General features: G+C 36.6%; 1 protein-coding gene across 1 annotated transcript in view; it reads left to right on the forward strand.

The window, feature by feature from the left end:
- Window positions 1-21,373, forward strand: part of MSH4 (mutS homolog 4) — a 127,525-nt gene that overhangs the window by 94,287 nt on the left and 11,865 nt on the right. The window contains 4 exon segments of the mRNA XM_033225331.1: window positions 2,924-3,042; window positions 4,367-4,495; window positions 11,494-11,668; window positions 13,198-13,286. Of these exon segments, the coding sequence (XP_033081222.1) occupies window positions 2,924-3,042; window positions 4,367-4,495; window positions 11,494-11,668; window positions 13,198-13,286 (512 nt within the window).

A 21,373-nucleotide genomic window follows, 5' to 3' on the forward strand; every position in this document is an offset into this window, starting at 1 on the left:
TCTCAAGCAGGGGGGGTTTTGATCCCTTACCTTCCAACTCCCAGCATTTGGCAATATCTGGAAACATTTTTGGTTGTCACAAGTGAAGGGAGTGTAGAATCCAGGAATGCTGTTAAAAATCCTACAATGCACAGAACAGCTCTCCCTCTCCACGCTCCCCAGCCTTCCTCAGCCCACTATACGCACACACATAAGAAAGATTTATTGAGCCCAAGTTACTAGTAGTGTCATGGGTGAGAAACTTTGGTCTAATGTAATGATTTGTAAGGACAACAAAGCAATAATAATATTGGTGATACAGTATAAATTCACCCTTAGTACTGGGACAATCAGAGATGAATGAGTTAATGAAGAGTAAATATTTTATTGATTTTGTAGGTTTATTGGAAATAAAAGGACATTTTAGCTAATTTCCCTCCCCTTATAAGAATACTACCTGCTTCATGTAAGACATAATATTTCTATTTGAATAGCTATGAGGAACTCTGTTCTATAAAAAAACAGGCTGTCCAGTTGCTGGACAGCCCTAATTTAATTAGAGTATTCATTACACTGAACTGAAACCCAATTTCTATAATTTCAACTCATTTATCCTTATTCTTCTATATACTCCAGAATAATCTAGTATTTATTCCCAATATTAGCTCTTCAAATACTTGAAGATAATGATACTTCTCTTGTCACTGACCATCTTAAACCTCTGAAACACCTGAAACATATATAATATCTCACATAGTCTGACCGTAAGACACCAGTGGGACTTGAAAGGCATGGAAGTTAGGACCATAGACTTGGAAGGTAGATCCAGCTTGTCGAGTTACTAGCTGTGTAATCTTAGGCAAATTGCTTAACCTCATTAAGGCTTGGTTTTCCTATCTGCAAATGAAAACTATGGTAACACCTACTTCTAATAATTTTTATAAGGACTGAGGTAATAAAAATAAAATGCTATGGATTTAAGGGGAAAGTATGAAAAAGAAGGAAACTTCCCAGGCAGAGGTAAGAGCATGTTCCAAAACTCAGAAGAAAAAAAATACTATGATGTGCCCAAGGAACTACAAAAAAGTAGTCCAGAGGCTTTGTACTTCCTTTGCTTCATAGAGCAAAGAGTAACTGTGAGGAGTAGCAAGGTGTAAAGTTGGAGAGATGGGCAGTAGTTAGGTCATGGAGGGTTTTAGGTATTTACTTGAGAAGATTGAGCTTTATCCAGTAATCTGTAGGGAGCTACTGAAGACATTTAGTAAGAGAATGGTATGATCAGATTTAATTTTTAGATAGATCATTCTAGCTGGTGCATAGATGAGAGCTAGACTAGAAGCAAAAATAACAGCCAGGAGGCTTCTGTAATAATCTAGATAAGAAAGGTTGAGAAACTTTTTGATGGAGGTTAAGAGAGCAGAGAAAATACAAACATATACTGCTTAATAATATATGCTATGTGTATATATGGTATATATATAATACCTTCTATATGTAATATAAATATATATTATATACATTAGATATATTATATATATATAATACCTTATATATACTACCCAGTATATATATACTCACACTGGGTCCTGAGCCTCCACTTTTCATTTGTAAAATGAGAAAAATAATATGCAATTTATTGGGTTATTTTGAAAATTAGGAAGAGTGGATATAAAAGACCTAGTATGTCGAATGGTATTGGTGCAGTTGTTATAATTACTACTGTTATGATTGTTACTTTTATTTTCATTAGTATTAGCCTGACTTTTGGTTTCTTTTCTTGCTACTCCTTGTTCCTCAGAGTTAAGCCCTATTCTTTATCCTTATTTTTGTTTTTAATCTTGGAGTAATCTGGCTTTGTTTTTTTGCGCCTACTATTTCACCATTTTATCTATACAGAATTCTGTATATGTGGTACGTTTCCCATTCAACTACTTGTATATTTTATCTTCTTATAATGTTAGAATGCCTTTTAGATATTATTCTATATTGAGACGGGTGCATTAATCAGATTATTTGTTTTTAAGAAACGAATATTTTAGATGAGTTAGCTCAATAACTTTTTGGGCAGAAACAGTCTTGTGGGTGAAAATTCACTTTCTTTTTCTTTTTATTAAATGTTTTGGTTTTATTTAAATGTTTTGCTTCTGAATGTTTCTTTTTATTAAATGTTTTGCTTCTGAATGTTTCTGCATGTTTGTAATCACAGATATTTCTTTATATCTTTTTATAATGATTTTATTAACTTCAGCTTTATAGGCATTTGCTTCAGATTTTCATATTTCTTTTTTAAATTTATTTTATTTTTGACATAATAGTTGCACACATTTAAGAGATACATAGTGATGTTTCAATGCATACCACGTATAATGAATAGATCACTGTAAGTGGCATATTCATAAGCTTTATAAGCATTCCCTTCACATTTTAATATTTTGAATGTTCTTTATCATTCAAGTAAGTTATTTAAAATTTTTATTGAGCTTATAACAGTCTCTTTGTTATGTACTTGAATATTTACTGTCTTATTTGAACTTCCAGATAACTTTGTACAGTAGGTAGAGCAACTGTTTTTGTTTTGCTTTGTTTTGTTTTGTTTTGTTTTGTTTGAGACGTAGTCTCGCTCTGTCGCTTAGGCTGGAGTGCAGTGGTGCGATCTCGGCTCACTGCAAGCTCTGCCTCCCGGGTTCACGCCATTCTCCTGCCTCAGCCTCCCTAGTAGCTGGGACCACAGTTTCCCGCCACCACTCCCGGCTAGAACTGGGAAAGTTTAAGTGCTGTTTAAGCTTGTATAATAAGGAATAGGGCTGGGGTCATGTCTTCTAAGGCCATATCTAGTGTTCTTTCTACCATATAATCCTTGTAAATAATCTGAGAAGTGCAAAATGTTATTAGTACTTATATTTTATAAACACATTTCAATTTATCTTGACCTTATATTTTACAGGATCATATGTTCCAGCAGAATATTCTTCGTTTAGGATTACTAAACAGATTTTTACAAGAATCAGTACTGATGATGATATCGAAACAAATTCATCAACATTTATGAAAGAAATGAAAGAGGTACCCAAACAAAACTTTTCTTATGTTAAAAACATTAAATTCTCTCACTAATGGTCAGTTATCACATAAAATATTTTTATACTAAAATATGCAAATGTGCTTATACCCTTTTCTAAGAGCCAGAGGGCAGTCAGAGACAGCCTCCTAATTTCTATTTTATGTGGAAATGGAAGACAATGTTTTATTGAAAATACAATTTTAAAAGAAAGAGCTAGTGTTATTAAGTAATAAAAGTGTGCCTAAATGTTTTTATAGGGAATAAGTAAAAGGCTTCAGGAAATGATAACTGGTTCAGTACCATTTTGCATAGTATTTATTGTTCTTCATAGGCTCGGTTTTAAAACAAAAGATTACTGTGTTAGAAGGCTTCCAAAAATCATCTTCTTTTTTGTTCTTATAGAAATTTCACTTCCTGTACCAAAGTATCACCTATTTCTGATTGAGCAAACATCAAGTAACCTTTAGAACTAAAGGAATTAAGTGTAACTCTTGGGATATCTGTATTAAGAATTTAAGATCACTGTTTAGTTGGATAATTTTCTTCAAGTAGATAGGTGGTGATTAAAGTTATCATTTGTCCCACAATTTATATAATTATTTATTGTGTATTGAATATCTATAACAGATTGTAGCAATATATCAGGCACTTAAGGTATATTTTTAAATAGTCCTAGCCCTCAAAAAGCTTAGTCTCATAGAAAGGTAAAATGTCCATCAAAGTTACTATTGTGTCATAATATAATAAAGGTAAAATTCTATTTTTGAGAAAGAGATTAATAATCTTCAGTGGAAAAGAGCACTTCTGTCAATTTAAGTCTTGGTCTCCATTGGTCGTGAATTTAAATTGATTTGTTAAACCAAGTATCATGACTTAGGTGTTTTTTCTTAAATTTTTCTTTACTTCATCTTTACAGGATATAGAGTAATACTTAAATAACTTTGAGAGATGATTTTGGATATTTTATAGCAGTAATAGATTAGTCATTTGTGGAGAAGAAAATGACCATCTTTGTGCTTAGTTTAAACATTTCATTTATTGCTTTTTTTCACTGTATCTAAAGCATCAATATTTTAGATACTGGTTATTTACTCTATGTTGTCTCTTATACATATGCATATGTGTATGTACACATCAGCTATTCTGGAATTATTAGTCATGAGATTTTTAGAAAGGAAAACAATGTATTATTTTCTGCTCGGCAGGATGTCTCTATAAAAATACATTTCAGATGAACTTTATGAGACTGCATTTCTCCTCATTTTTTCCTGTGATATTGACAGCTGTTTGGTTACAATGAATAAATATTAAAATTATATATTTCAGATAGCATATATTCTACATAATGCTAATGACAAATCGCTCATATTAATTGATGAACTTGGCAGAGGTACTAATACAGAAGAAGGTATTGGCATTTGTTATGCTGTTTGTGAATATCTACTGAGCTTGAAGGTATTCTTTTATTTTAAGTATATTAATTTTGAGTCCTTTTTTATGTATTCTTTTATTATTATTGAATTTTACAGACACCCACAAATAGCTTTTAAAACAATTTAGATAGTAAACACATATCATAGCATTTATATTTTTGTTCCTTCATTTCCAATGAAAGTGGGAATCATTAGTTTGATAGCCGTGATATAGATAAGGAAAAGATGAAATTGAGAAATTCAAATAATGCAAAATTAGTCAGTTGGCTTTAATTTCATCATATTAAGTAGCAAAATATGAAGGTCTTTCAGTAATTGTCTCCATGTGCAATAATGTTGACTATGATGTTACAACAGGAAGGAAAGCACTAGGCAACTCAGGTAACTTTACAGAAAATCTATTTTACCTACCTAAAATTTTATTCCTTTAAAGAAAGTAGTTTTTACATATCAACTATGTAACACATTGATTTTTACTCTATTAAATTAATTTACAAAATATCTTTTTAAATGATCACTCACAATATATACAGATATGAACAAAACTTAAATAAAAATACTTTTTCTTATTTAAGATACCTTAAAATGTCCCTAAGATGAAGTTATTTACCTTAAATGAAAGTCCATGATGATTTATTTATTTTTATTTTATTTATTTATTTCTTGAGATAGGGTCTCACTCTGTTGCCCATGCTGGAGTGCAGTTGCACAATCTTGGCTCACTGCAACTTCCACCTTTCAGGCTCAAGCGATCCTCCTGCCTCAGCCTCCTGAGTAGCTGGGACTATAGCCATGCACCACCACGCTTAGCTAATTTTTGTATTTTAGCAGTGAAGGGGTTTTACCATGTTACCCAGGCTCATCTTGAATTCCTGGACTCAAGTGATCCACTCATTTCAGTGTCTCAAAGTGCTGTGATTGCAGGCTGAGCTGTCATGCCCGGCTCATAATGATTTATTATATAGAATGAGAAAAATCTATTTTATACTTAAGGGTATGTGATAAATCAAAAATAATGTTAATAAATAATATTAGTGTTTGTAATTTTGAATGTGTCAGTTACAATTTCTCATATAAATAAGGTGCATGTCTTACTTAAGATTAAAAGCTAATTAGTGCCTCTGATGGTTAATTTTACATGTCAGCTTGACTGGGCCACAGAGTGCCCAGACATTTGGTCAAACATTATTCTGGATAAGTCTGTGAGGGTGTTTCTGGATGAGATTAGAATTGGTAGACTGAGTAAAGCAGATTGCCCTCCCTAATGTGGGTGGGTCCCACTCAATAAATGCAAGCCTGAATAGAACAAAAAGCCTTCCAAAGAGTAAGAGGAAACTCCTCCTTCCTGGCTGCCTACAATATGGAAGGCAGCCTTCTTTACTATCTTCAGACTCAAACTGAAACATTGGCTTTTTCTGGGTCTAGAACCTGCCAGCTTTGGATTGGAGTTGTGCCATTGACTCTCCTGGACCTATAGCTAGTCCATTTTAGACCTTGGTACTTGTTAGCCTTCATAAATCACATGAGCCAGTTTCTTATAATGAATCTCTTCACCCACACTCTCTGTCTCTCTGTCTCTCTCTCTCTCTCTCTCTCTTTCCTGCCCCGCCCCCCTCTCTATTGGTTCTCTTTCTCTGGAGAACCCTAATACAAATCTTGGTTCTGATATGATCTGACAATAGTGATAAGTAAAATATCACTATCATATACTCTTAATCAACTGCTTGTAAGCAGCAGAGATCCAGGTGATTTTATATATGATACTTCTAAGCATTTTTGGCAAACTAATGAATATAATGAAATTGGCTGGTTGCTCCTAGTGTCACTAGACAAAATTGGGAAAGCAAAGGATAAACTCAAGGATTCAAATTACCAGCTCAGGCCCCCACCCAAGGGACTTCCAGGCACTGCCCATCACATACCTGGAAGAACCAGCCATCACATGTGTCCCTGGATCACAGCAGGGGGGCTGTAAGAAGGGCAGGGTTTCTTAACCTGGGATCCATGTATCCCCAGGGCTGCATGAATCTGAAAACTTGGTTCAGGAGCCTCAACTTAGATGGGAAAAAAGCCTCTTTATGGTCACTAACCTCTACTCAAAATTGAGCCTTTTCTCCCAGGTGAATGCAGGCAAGGAAGCACACCAGGGTTAGCAGGAACTGTGCTTTCCCTAGCTAGTTCTGTGACAGTGGCTGTAGACACCAGGAAATGTGCGTCACCTCCTCACTGCTTCCAAAAGCAGGATTTAATTAGCCTTGCTGCTATTTAATTCATTATTTAATGTGTTAACTTAGAAGCATGTGTGTTACTTATCTTTTTAACTAAAAAATGTTAAATAACAAAAAAACACCAAATTGCCAGCTCATTGCTGCATAAATGACTTGAAAGCACCTAAATGTGCCCTGAAGGAAATCTTTATCTCCTATAGTCACAGGGTTGAGATAGCTGAAAATCAAACCCAGAATCTCATCCTGTCCCAGAATTACAACACAAGTTGAATCCCCAACTTTATAGGGTATCTACTGTTAAAGTGAGGGCATTAGTTGGGAAGGAATGGGAGACTACCAGTTGGAGTAGGAATGTGTAGGGAGACACTGATGAAGCTGGGGACATTTAGGCCCTAAATTCTGATGAGTCATCTTTGCCAGTAGAAGAAACCACTTCACCCCATCTGAGGGGATTAACCTAGCATTACCTGAGGAAATTGCAATGGCATCCCAAGCAATGCTGAGTCTCCTCAAGACCCACTTCCACCACATTTCTTTGCTTCTAGACCTATAACTAGATCTCTAAAGGTGAGGTAAAAATGTGACTATACAGAAGTACATTACACTCAGAAAGAACTACTTGAATTTTCTACTTTATACAGACAGAAATCCAGGAAACATGCATGGGAATGTATTCTAAGACTCTGGGATAAGGGTTGGATTAGGCCAAAGTTATTGATATGGGTTTACTAAGCCAGGTATACATTTAATGTTGCAACTCAAAGAGTTAGAAAGGGATCTAACAGTTTGATTGACTGGCTGAAAAACAGACCAAAAGGTGGCCCACCATGAATGAGTTGCCTTGATTTAATGTAGAGGAAGGGATTCAAAGCTTAGGGAGGTTGGACTGTTAGAGTGGGTTTGTAATTTAAGATCACTTACCCATCCTGGGAGAGTCCAGATGATATACCCTTTACCATGAGTATGAGAAATAAATTTGTGAGAGGAGCCCTGGCAGCCTTGAAGAACTCTGTTATCACTCTTCTATGTAGGACAGACCTTATGGCCCACCGCAAGGCCTTCATCGCAGGCACTTAACTGGAAAACCCAAATGCAATAGGAATAATTGGATCCCAGGGTGGTAGGCGCCAAGTTGTGACACTCAGCCACCAAAGACAAGGTGGATAAGTTACTGTAATGGGAAGCAGAGTTAAAGCAGCAATCAGAATAATCTGACTTACACAGACCTATGGCATTGGATAGGAGGGCTACTAAATTCTGACTTGATCTGAATAAGCATAAAAGTTCTAGGTTGAGGTTTCATGCATGAGATCAGCAACAGGAGCCTGCAGTCACCAAGACTGACCTGGCTGTAGCCATTACTGCGTGCCCAGTCTGCTGGCAGCAGAAACCAACATTGAGTCCCCATTATGGCACCATTCCCTGGTAGCAGGTTGATTACACTGGACCACCTCCATTATATTCATATTGGAATAGCCACTTATTCTGGACATCAGTTTGCCTTCTGTATGTGTAATGCTTCTGCCAAAACGAACATCCATGGACTTAAAGAATATCTCATCTGCCATTATGGTATTCCAAACAGCATTTCTTCTGGCCAAGGAGCTTACTTCACAGGAAATGCAGTGCTGCAAAAGGGCCTGTGCTCATGGAATTCACTGTTTTGACTGTGTTCAACAATCATCTTGAAGTAGTTGGTTTGATAGACTGGTGGACTAGTCTTTTAAGGACTCAATTACAACACCAGCTAAGTGGCAGTACCTTTCAGGACTAGGGAAAGGTTTTCCAGAAGGCTGTATATGCTTTGAATCAGCTTCCAATATATGACGCTGTTTCTCCCATTGCCAGGATTCATAGGTCCAGGAATCAAGAATGGAAATGGAAGTAGCATCACTCACCATTACCCCTAGTAATTCAAGGGCAAAATATCTGCTTCCAGTTTCTATAACCTTGCTCTGCTAACATAGAGGTCTTAATTCCAAAAGAAGTATGCTTCCACCAAGAGACATAGCAATAACTTTTTGACCTGGAAGTTAAGACTCTTGCCCAGCCACTTTGACTGTCTTATGCCTCTAAATCAACTGGCAAAGAAGGGAGTTATTGTGCTGGCTGAAGTGATTGATCCTGATTAGCAAAGGGAAATTGGACTACTACTGCACAATGCAATAAAGAAAGAATATGTCTGGAATACAGAAGATTCCTTAGGTTATCTCAGTTCTGTCACACTCTGTGTTAAAAGTCAGTGGAAAACTACAACCCAATCCAGGCAGGACTATGAACGGCCAAGACCTTTCAGGAATGAAGATTTGATTTACCCCACTAGTTAAAGAGCTCTGACTAGCTAGGGCTTGCTGAAGGCAAAGGAAATATAGAAGAGGTAGTAAAAGGAAAAGGTAGTTGTAATTACTAACTACAGTTACCAACTACCAGTTACAGAAATAAGGACTGTCTGTAATTGTCATGATTATTTCTACCTTATTTTGTGTGATGTTTTGGTGTATATATACACATATATTAAAAAAATATTTTCTTTCTTCTCTTATTCTCTTATAATGTAACATAAGATGCGTTGACTTCACATCATATTATTTAAGTATTGCCAATTTCACATTATAGTATTTAAGTTATGAGATATCAAGAAGACTGAACATCACTCAAGGACATTACCTCCTTTTCTGGAAAAGGGGTTAGTGCTTTCTCAGTTGTACTGAAGACAGTTGTATCATATTAGAGGGAAGTGTGATCTAATTATTGTCTTCATTTGTAGATTAAATGTGGTATAAGGAGATGCCTATGGATGCCAAGTTTTCAAAGGGTAGATTTGTGATGGATAGTTTTATGTGTCAACTTGGCAAGGTCATGGGATGCCCAGACATTTGGTCAAACATGCTGGGTTTATCTGTAAGGGTGTTTCTGGATGAGATTGGTAGACTGAATGAAGCATATTGCCTTCCCTAGGGTGGATGGGTTCCATCCAATAAATTGAAAGCCTGAATAGAAGAAAAAGACTGATCCTTCTAAGAATAAGAGAGAACTGACTGCCTTCAGTCTGAAATACTGGTTCTTTCCTGCCTTCAGACTCAAACTGAAACATTGGCTCTTTCTGAGTCTAGAGCTTGCAGACATTTGGACTGGAGTTATACCATCAATTCTCTTGGGTCTCCAGCTTGCTGACTGCAGATATTTGATCTTGCCAGCCTCCATAATTGCATGAGCCAATTCCTTATAATAAATCTCTTTACACACATACAATACATACACACACACACACACACACACACACACATATCCTATTGGTCTCTTTCTCTGGAGAACCCCATCTAATACAGTATCTGTTTTTTGTTTTTTTTTTTTTTTTAGATGGAGTTTTATTCTTGTTGCCCAGGCTGGAGTGCAGTGGCATGATCTCAGCTCACTGCAACTTCCGCCTCCCAGGTTCAAGCATACAATATCTGTTTTCAAAGTATTCTACAATAGTTTAAAATAGTGCTTTTAGTATTACTTTACAATACTATTTTCTAGTATAAATAATTTAATAAAAATATAATATTGCTACTTACTTTTAAATTTAATTATTATTTTCTAACACAGTATCCTTAGTGCCTAGCACAATCCTTGCAATATATAGGGTCTGAATAATTATTTGCTAAATTGAATTAACCTGAATTTTAAAGAGTTTAAAAAGTTACTCTAATAGATTGGTTTGGCACATAACTTTTAAGGACATTATTGTTATTGAATATAGTCTCTACCTTTTAAATAGCTTACTATGTTCTATTTTCCTGTAGCTTTATAAATTTGGTTTTGTTTTATACTCCTTTTGATTTGTTGAGTAGATATTTAAGAATTTTTATTTTTCTGTCATATACAAAATTATTCCTTCCCTTGCTTTTCACCTTCCATAGTTGATAGCCATTTTGCCAATCAATTATTTTTACTGTCTTAATATTTAAATATCCACTGACTACCTACCTAATTTGTCACTGATAATGTCTTAAAACATAACCAGTTATTCAGATCTCTATCTGCCTTAGTAAATTCTGGGCTGGAAATCTTGTGCTAGCTGTAAATCACTTGAACCACTTTCATCAAAATCACCTAAAGTACTTATGGAAAATGTCATTTCCTGGGGTGCCACATAAGAACTATTGATTGAGAATTTTTCAGGGGATATATACCAAGAATTTGCATCTTTAACAGGCTCTCTAAGGGATTACTAATGTTTGAGAGCCATTATCTTAATCGGTGCTCCCAATCTTTCTTTTTCCTCTACTAATACTAAACACAATGAAATCTAAAAACTAGAAACTTTTGGAATTTCACATACCTAAAACAATCTCTTGATTCCACTGCCAAAACCTACTTACAACAAGGGAGGCAAATTTATAGTGAAGTTTTTTAAAAATTGAGGAAAATATTATTTTTTTGCATGTGAGTTACCTTCCTAATAAATGATTACCTCAATTCATAGCTTTGTTTCTGGTAAACTTCATCTTTTCAATACTTCAGATGTATTTCTTAGGATTTTATTTTCAGTTTTGTTCTCTTTCCCATAATGTGGCATACATGTCTGTGTACAAACATAATAAACATATCTTCTTCATTTAATATAAAATCTCAAAACATTTTAAAATAGATTGATGATATTAGCCTCCAAATTATTAGTTTTATTCCTACATCTCTGCCAAGCTACTTAGAAAATTAAACTAAAATTTTATGTTCACATAGTTAAAATGGAATTTTCCAGTTAATTTTTAGAGTACTAATATTCACCATCTGTTATATATTCCAGGCGTTTACATTGTTTGCTACACATTTCCTGGAACTATGCCATATTGATGCCCTCTATCTTAATGTAGAAAACATGCATTTTGAAGTTCAACATGTAAAGAATACCTCAAGAAATAAAGAAGCAATTTTGTATACCTACAAACTTTCTAAGGGATTCACAGAAGAGAAAAATTATGGTACTGCATATAGAAATTATACCTATACATTCAAATACTATATATTCTCCTAAGACAAACTTTAATCTCTTCTTTACTTGGCTGTCAATCTAAGCAAATTTTCTCATTCTTTTGAGTGCTTGTATTCTCTTAGATTGTATTTTCTATGTCAAACTCGTTATATCTATATCTAGATATGGATATATAAATCTTTTTAAATTTTTATAAGCCAGTAACTATGTAAAAATACAGTGACAACTGAAAACCCTAGAAGTATTAGTTTCCTTAGAAAATGTAATTTAGCTTATATTTGCAAGTTATATAATGAATTGAAAATTATATATTTTCTACACAATCTTTCAGTAGCAGGGTCCTTCCTCTCTTTTCTTCAGGTTCTGGGTACTTGAAAATTAAATCTAAAATCTTAAAAGGGTATGTATTACCAAACCATATGATTTTTTTTTTTTTTTTGAGACAGAGTCTCGCTCTGTCGCCCAGGCTGGAATGCGGTGGTGCTATCTCTGCTCGCTGCAACCTCCACCCACTGGGCTCAAGTGATTCTTCTGCCTCAGCCTCCTGAGTAGCTGGGACTACAGGCATGCACCACCATGCCCAGCTAGATATTCTTAAACTTGGTTAGATACTTTCTATTTGAATCATTAACTCTCACAGATTCAGAGAATTTTCAATTGGTCTATACATATAAGTTTCAAAAATTATTTTAGCTATGGATATGACCCTTTGAGGGAAAAAAACCATCTTTGTTTTGCTATTTGAAATGGGAAATCAACTGGATAACTTATTTATATCAGATGTTTAAAATTTATAAGTATCAATTTCATAATCTATGACATGGGAATAATTTTTAATATATGTAGAGTTGCAAAGATTCAATGAATTATCAATTGTGAGCTGTGTGGCACAGTGCTTAGCAATTACTAACGGCTCAATAAATTTTGATGTTGCTTCTATCTCTAAAGCATTAAATACAGTAAGCTACTGGCATACAGTAGAAAGTCTGTATGGCATTTATACAATAAAATTAAGCTCTGAAAACATGAGAATTATAATTACTACTTCGAATTTGCATATAAATTACTCACCTACTGTTATATCTTCTGAGAAATTCCTGTCTCATTGATTTAGGTGGGTGAATGTTTAGCTGTAGCGTTATCTCTGTGACTAGCTGTTATCTTCCCCTGGAAAACTCATATGCCTTTTGAAATTCTGTTAACCAACTATATTTGCAATTGGAATTTCAATATTATTATTTTCTAACTATTTCTTTTGTTCCTGATATCTGACCTATATTGAAAGGTAACTGATGTTCTAATTTGCCCTATGTGTCTTGAATAAGTAATTAAATCTAATAATTGGTAAGTTGTCATCCAGAATTTTAGAAAGCTTAATTCTGAGAATTATTGAGTAGTTCGGAAATGCCTCTAGAAGGAAAGTTTAAATCTGTGAATAAAAGATTAATACTAGTTAAAACAAGCATAAAAATGCCAACAGTAATAATATTGAAGTCAATTTAAAACAAATAATTCTAGGATTAAAAGCTGCAGAGGTGTCATCACTTCCACCATCAATTGTCTTGGATGCCAAGGAAATCACAACTCAAATTACAAGGCAAATTTTGGTAAGAAACTTTGTTCTTATTTGTTCTTCAAATTAAAAAAATGCTTTTAGTGTAGATTTTTATTATGACCTTTGATCTACATATATAATAATTAATATAATAATTCAAATATTAAAAATTAAAACCTAATTTCTAAACAAAGAAAATTATTGTTACTTCTTAAAACTCTTTTGGTGGGGGGCGGAGCAAGATGGCCGAATAGGAACAGCTCCAGTCTCCAACTCCCAGCGCCAGCGACACAGAAGACCGGTGATTTCTGCACTTTCAACTGAGGTACTGGGGTCATCTCACTGGGGAGTGCCCGACAATCGGTGCTGGTCAGCTGCTGCAGCCCAACTAGCGAGAGCTGAAGCAGGGTGAGGCATTGCCTCACCTGGGAAGCGCAAGGGGGAAGGGAATCCCTTTTCCTAGCCAGGGGAACTGAGACACACAACACCTGGAAAATTGGGTAATTCCCACCCCAATACTGCACTTTAAGCAAACGGGCACACCAGGAGATTATACCCACACCTGGCTGGGAGGGTCCCACGGCCACAGAGCCTCTCTCATTGCTACCACAGCAGTCTGCGATTTAACCACAAGGCAGCAGCGAGGCTGGGGGAGGGGCGCCCACCATTGCTGAGGCTTAAATAGGTAAACAAAGCCTCTGGGAAGCTCGAACTGGGTGGAGCTCACAGCAGCTCAAGGAAACCTGCCTGTCTTTGTAGACTCCACCTCTGGAGACAGGGCACAGCTAAACAACAAAAGGGGAAGCAGCAGAGGCCTGTGCAGACGCAAATGACTCTGTCTGACAGCTTTGAAGAGAGCAGTGGATCTCCCAACACGGAGGTTGAGATCTGAGAACGGACAGACTGCCTGCTCAAGTGGGTCCCTGACCCCTGAGTAGCCTAACTGGGAGACATCCCCCTCTAGGGGCAGTCTGACACCCCACACCTCACAGGGTGGAGTACACCCCTGAGAGGAAGCTTCCAAAGTAAGAATCAGACAGGTACACTCACTGTTCAGCAATATTCTATCTTCTGCAAACTCTGCTGCTGATACCCAGGCAAACAGGGTCTGGAGTGGACCTCAAGCAATCTCCAATGGACCTACAGCTGAGGGTCCTGACTATTAGAAGGAAAACTATCAAACAGGAAGAACACCTATACCAAAACCCCATCAGTACGTCACCATCATCAAAGACCAGAGACAGATAAAACCACAAAGATGGGGAAGAAGCAGGGCAGAAAAGCTGAAAATTCAAAGAATAAGAGTGCATCTCCCCCGCAAAGGAGCGCAGCTCATCACGAGCAACGGACCAAAGCTGGTCAGAGAATGACTTTGACGAGATGAGAGAAGAAGGCTTCAGTCCATCAAACTTCTCAGAGCTAAAGGAGGAATTACGTACCCAGCACAAAGAAACTAAAAATCTTGAAAAAAGAGTGGAAGAATTGACAGCTAGACTAATTAATGCAGAGAAGGTCATAAAGGAAATGACAGAGATGAAAACCATGACACGAGAAATACGTGAAAAATGCACAAGCTTCAGTAACCGACTCGATCAACTGGAAGAAAGAGTATCAGTGATTGAGGATCAAATGAATGAAATGAAGCAAGAGAGAAACCTAAAGAAAAAAGAAGAAAAAGAAATGAACAAAGCCTGCAAGAAGTATGGGATTATGTAAAAAGACCAAATCTACATCTGATTGGGGTGCCTGAAAGTGAGGGGGAAAATGGAACCAAGTTGGAAAACACTCTTCAGGATATCATCCAGGAGAACTTCCCCAACCTAGTAGGGCAGGCCAACATTCAAATTCAGGAAATACAGAGAACACCACAAAGATACTCCTCGAGAAGAGCAACTCCAAGACACATAATTGCCAGATTCACCAAAGTTGAAATGAAGGAAAAAATCTTAAGGGCAGCCAGAGAGAAAGGTCGGGTTACCCACAAAGGGAAGCCCATCAGACTAACAGCAGACCTCTCGGCAGAAACTCTACAAGCCAAAAGAGAATGAGGGCCAATATTCAACATTCTTAAAGAATTTTCAACCCAGAATTTCATATCCAGCCAAACTAAGTTTCATCAGTGAAGGAGAAATAAAATCCTTTACAGATAAGCAAATGCTTAGAGATTTTGTCACCACCAGGCCTGCCTTACAAGAGACCCTGAAGGAAGCCCTAAACATAGAAAGGAACAACCGGTACCAGCCATTGCAAAAACATGCCAAAATGGAAAGACCATCGAGGCTAGGAAGAAACTGCATCAACTAAAGAGCAAAATAACCAGTTAATATCATAATGGCAGGATCAAGTTCACACATAACAATATTAACCTTAATGTTAATGGACTAAATGCTCCAATTAAAAGACACAGACTGGCAAACTGGATAAAGAGTCAAGACCCATCAGTCTGCTGTATTCAGGAGACCCATCTCACATGCAGATACATACATAGGCTCAAAATAAAGGGATGGAGGAAGATCTACCAAGCAAATGGAGAACAAAAAAAAGCAGGGGTTGCAATCCTAGTCTCTGATAAAATAGACTTTAAACCATCAAAGATCAAAAGAGACAAAGAAGGCTATTACATAATGGTAAAAGGATCAATTAAACAGGAAGAGCTAACTATCCTAAATATACATGCACCCAATACAGGAGCACCCAGATTCATAAAGCAAGTCCTTAGAGACTTACAAAGAGACTTAGACTCCTATACAATAATAATGGGAGACTTCAACACTCCACTGTCAACATTAGACAGATCAACGAGACAGAAAGTTAACAAGGATATCCAGGAATTGAACTCATCTCTGCACCAAGTGGACCTAATAGACATCTATAGAACTCTCCACCCCAAATCAACAGAATATACATTCTTCTCAGCACCACATCGCACTTATTCCAAAATTGACCACATAATTGGAAGTAAAGCACTCCTCAGCAAATGAAAAAGAACAGAAATTATAACAAACTGTCTCTCAGACCACAGTGCAATCCAACTAGAACTCAGGACTAAGAAACTCAATCAAAACTGCTCAACTACATGGAAACTGAACAACCTGCTCCTGAATGACTACTGGGTACATAACGAAATGAAAGCAGAAATAAAGATGTTCTTTGAAACCAATGAGAACAAAGATACAACATACCAGAATCTCTGGGACACATTTAAAGCAGTGTGTAGAGGGAAATTTATAGCACTAAATGCCCACAAGAGAAAGCAGGAAAGATCTAAAATTGACACTCTAACATCACAATTAAAAGAACTAGAGAAGCAAGAGCAAACACATTCAAAAGCTAGCAGAAGGCAAGAAATAACTAAGATCAGAGCAGAACTGAAGGAGATAGAGACACAAAAAACCCTCCAAAAATCAATGAATCCAGGAGTTGGTTTTTTGAAAAGATCAACAAAATTGACAGACCGCTAGCTAGACTAATAAAGAAGAAAAGAGAGAAGAATCAAATAGATGCAATAAAAAATGATAAAGGGGATATCACCACTGACCCCACAGAAATACAAACTACCATCAGAGAATACTATAAACACCTCTACGCAAATCAACTAGAAAATCTAGAAGAAATGGATAATTTCCTGGACACTTACACTCTTCCAAGACTAAACCAGGAAGAAGTTGAATCCCTGAATAGACCAATAGCAGGCTCTGAAATTGAGGCAATAATTAATAGCCTACCAACCAAAAAAAGTCCAGGACCAGATGGATTCACAGCTGAATTCTACCAGAGGTACAAGGAGGAGCTGGTACCATTCCTTCTGAAACTATTCCAATCAATAGAAAAAGAGGGAATCCTCCCTAACTCATTTTATGAGGCCAACATCATCCTGATACCAAAGCCTGGCAGAGACACAACAAAAAAGAGAATTTTAGACCAATATCCCTGATGAACATCGATGCAAAAATCCTCAATAAAATACTGGCAAACCGGATTCAGCAGCACATCAAAAAGCTTATCCACCATGATCAAGTGGGCTTCATCCCTGGGATGCAAGGCTGGTTCAACATACGCAAATCAATAAACATAATCCAGCATATAAACAGAACCAAAGACAAGAACCACATGATTATCTCAATAGATGCAGAAAAGGCTTTTGACAAAATTCAACAGCCCTTCATGCTAAAAACGCTAAATAAATTCGGTATTGATGGAACGTATCTCAAAATAATAAGCTATTTATGACAAACCCACAGCCAATATCATATTGAATGGGCAAAAACTGGAAAAATTCCCTTTGAAAACTGGCACAAGACAGGGATGCCCTCTCTCACCACTCCTATTCAACATAGTGTTGGAAGTTCTGGCTAGGGCAATCAAGCAAGAGAAAGAAATCAAGGGTATCTAGTTAGGAAAAGAAGAAGTCAAATTGTCCCTGTTTGCAGATGACATGATTGTATATTTAGAAAACCCCACTGTCTCAGCCCAAAATCTCCTTAAGCTGATAAGCAACTTCAGCAAAGTCTCAGGATACAAAATTAATGTGCAAAAATCACAAGCATTCTTATACACCAGTAACAGACAAACAGAGAGCCAAATCATGAATGAACTTCCATTCACAATTGCTTCAAAGAAAATAAAATACCTAGGAATCCAACTACAAGGGATGTAAAGGACCTCTTCAAGGAGAACTACAAACCACTGCTCAGTGAAATAAAAGAGGACACAAACAAATGGAAGAACATACCATGCTCATGGATAGGAAGAATCAATATCGTGAAAATGGCCATACTGCCCAAGGTTATTTATAGATTCAATGCCATCCCCATCAAGCTACCAATGAGTTTCTTCACAGAATTGGAAAAAACTGCTTTAAAGTTCATATGGAACCAAAAAAGAGCCTGCATTGCCAAGACAATCCTATATCATAAGAACAAAGCTGGAGGCATTACGCTACCTGACTTCAAACTATACTACAAGGCTACAGTAACCAAAACAGCATGGTACTGGTACCAAAACAGAGATATAGACCAATGGAACAGAACAGAGTCCTCAGAAATAATACCACACATCTACAGCCATCTGATCTTTGACAAACCTGAGAGAAACAAGAAATGGGGAAAGGATTCTCTGTTTAATAAATGGTGCTGGGAAAATTGGCTAACCATAAGTAGAAAGCTGAAACTGGATCCTTTCCTTACTCCTTATACGAAAATTAATTCAAGATGGATTAGAGACTTAAATGTTAGACCTAATACCATAAAACCCTAGAAGAAAACCTAGGTAGTACCATTCAGGACATAGGCATGGGCAAGGACTTCATGTCTAAAACACCAAAAGCAACGGCAGCAAAAGCCAAAATTGACAAATGGGATCTAATTAAACTAAAGAGCTTTTGCACAGCAAAAGAAACTACCATCAGAGTGAACAGGCAACCTACAGAATGGGAGAAAATTTTTGCAATCTACTCGTCTGACAAAGGGCTAATATCCAGAATCTACAAAGAACTCAAACAAATTTACAAGAAAAAAACAAACAACCCCATCAAAAAGTGGGCAAAGGATATGAACAGACATTTCTCAAAAGAAGACATTCATACAGCCAACAGACACATGAAAAAATGCTCATCATCACTACCATCAGAGAAATGCAAATCAAAACCACAATGAGATACCATCTCACACCAGTTAGAATGGCAATCATTAAAAAGTCAGGAAACAACAGGTGCTGGAGAGAATGTGGAGAAATAGGAACACTTTTACACTGTTGGTGGGATTGTAAACTAGTTCAACCATTATGGAAAACAGTATGGCAATTCCTCAAGGATCTAGGACTAGATGTACCATATGACCCAGCCATCCCACTACTGGGTATATACCCAAAGGATTATAAATCATGCTGCTCTAAAGACACATGCACACGTATGTTTATTGCGGCACTATTCACAATAGCAAAGACTTGGAATCAACCCAAATGTCCATCAGTGACAGACTGGATTAAGAAAATGTGGCACATATACACCATGGAATATTATGCAGCCATAAAAAAGGATGAGTTTGCGTCCTTTGTAGGGACATGGATGCAGCTGGAAACCATCATTCTTAGCAAACTATCACAAGAACAGAAAACCAAACACCGCATGTTCTCACTCATAGGTGGGAACTGAACAATGAGATCACTTGGACTCGGAAGGGGAACATCACACATCGGGGCCTATCATGGGGAGGGGGGAGGAGGGAGGGATTGCATTGGGAGTTATACCTAATATAAATGACGAATTGATGGGTGCTGACGAGTTGATGGGTGCAGCACACCAACATGGCACAAGTATATGTAACAAACCTGCACGTTATGCACATGTACCCTAGAACTTAAAGTATAGTAAAAAAGTAAATTAAAAAAAATAAAAATAAAAAATAAAAAAACTCTTTTGGTTTGGTCTATTATAATCCTCACAGCAAATCAGCTAACAAGCTAGGAGATAAAAGTTAAACAGTCCAGTTTCTCAAATAGTTATTGCTATACTAACTTTATGATGAGAAAATAAATCTATTTTAAGTGGACATTGAAAACGAAAATCACTCTGCACAATATTTGTATAATTATATATTTTTTATAGTTTTCAAAGCTTTTCTACTCATCATATGTAAGCCTCATACCTCTTCATGAAATAGTCAGGTCTTTATAGTAAAAGATTAAAAATGAATTACTTCTACTCTTAATTTTACAGGTTCACAGAGGTTAAGTGATTTGTTAGGAAGCAGTAGGTTCAACACTAAACTCACATCTGTTGACTCGAAATTTGGAAAATTGTAGTTGGTTGCTTTATATAAGTGTTTTTTGGTTTTTGGGGTTTTTTTTGTTTGTTTGAGATGGAGTTTTGCTCTCGTCACCCAGGCTGGAGTGCAATGGCACGATCTCAGCTCACTGCAACCTCTGCCTTCTGGGTTTAAGCGATTTTCCTGTCTCAGTCTCCTGAGTAGCTGGGATTACAAGTGCCCACCACCACATCCGGCTAATTTCTTTTGTATTTTTCATAGAGATGAGGGATTTCGCCATGTTGGCCAGGTTGGTCTCAAACTCCTGACCTCAAGTGATCCACCAACCTCGGCCTCCCAAAGTGCTGGGATTACAGGTGTGAGCAACCACACCCAGCTGCTTTATAGTGTTTTGAAAATGCAATGTGTTCAGTAAACTTACCTAGGTGCAGTGTGATATTTCCTTCAATAACAATTTTCTATGTCCATCACTCTTTCTTAACCTGTCTTCCATTTTTAATTCCTCTCTCCTTTAAGTTCCTCTACTGTGTATGACTTCACTTGCCTAATTATCTATTTGAATCTCTTCGTCAGAAATTTTAACTGTGCTATACTCTGAAGAAGCTCTTATTACCTATCTCTTTAGAGTTCTTCTTACCACATTTCATTTATAGGCCACCTCTCCACTAGCCTTCTAGTAGGCTTTGGTTCTTCTAATGAAGTTTGAAAAGTATTCAAAACAAGCTAATTTTATCCACTGCAAATTCATATATTCTGATTTTAGTTGAATATTTTACAGGATAATTGTGATTTTTTTTCTTTTTTTAATTGATACTTAATAGTTGTACATATTTTGGGGGTACATGTGATATTTTGATACTTGCATGCAATGTGTAATGATCAAATCAGGGTAGTTGGGATAGCCATCACCCCAAACATTTATCTTTACTTCATGTTGGGAACATCCCAGTTCTTACCTTCTAGCTATTTTGAACTATACAACAAATATTAACTATAGTCACCCTACTGAACTATCGTACAGTAGACTTTATTTCTTCAATCTAACTGTATTTTTGTACTCATTAACTGACCTCTGTTCATCTCCTTCCTCCTCCAAACCCTTCCTAACCTCTAGTAACCATCAATGAGCTCTTCACCTCCATGAGATCAACTCTTTTAGCTCAGGCGTATGAATGAGAACATGTGGTATTTGCCTTTCTGTGCCTGGTTTATTTCATTTAGCATAGTGATTCTTTATCCATGTTGCTACAATTGCAAGGATTTCATTTCTTTTTTGGCTGAAAAATATTCCATTGTGTATATGTACCACATTTTCTTTATCCATTCACCTGTTGATGGACACTTAGCTTGATCCATATCTTGGCTATTGTGAGTA

This window comes from Trachypithecus francoisi, unplaced genomic scaffold (assembly GCF_009764315.1).
Source record: "Trachypithecus francoisi isolate TF-2019V2 unplaced genomic scaffold, Tfra_2.0 Lachesis_group12, whole genome shotgun sequence".
Lineage (NCBI taxonomy): Eukaryota > Metazoa > Chordata > Mammalia > Primates > Cercopithecidae > Trachypithecus > Trachypithecus francoisi.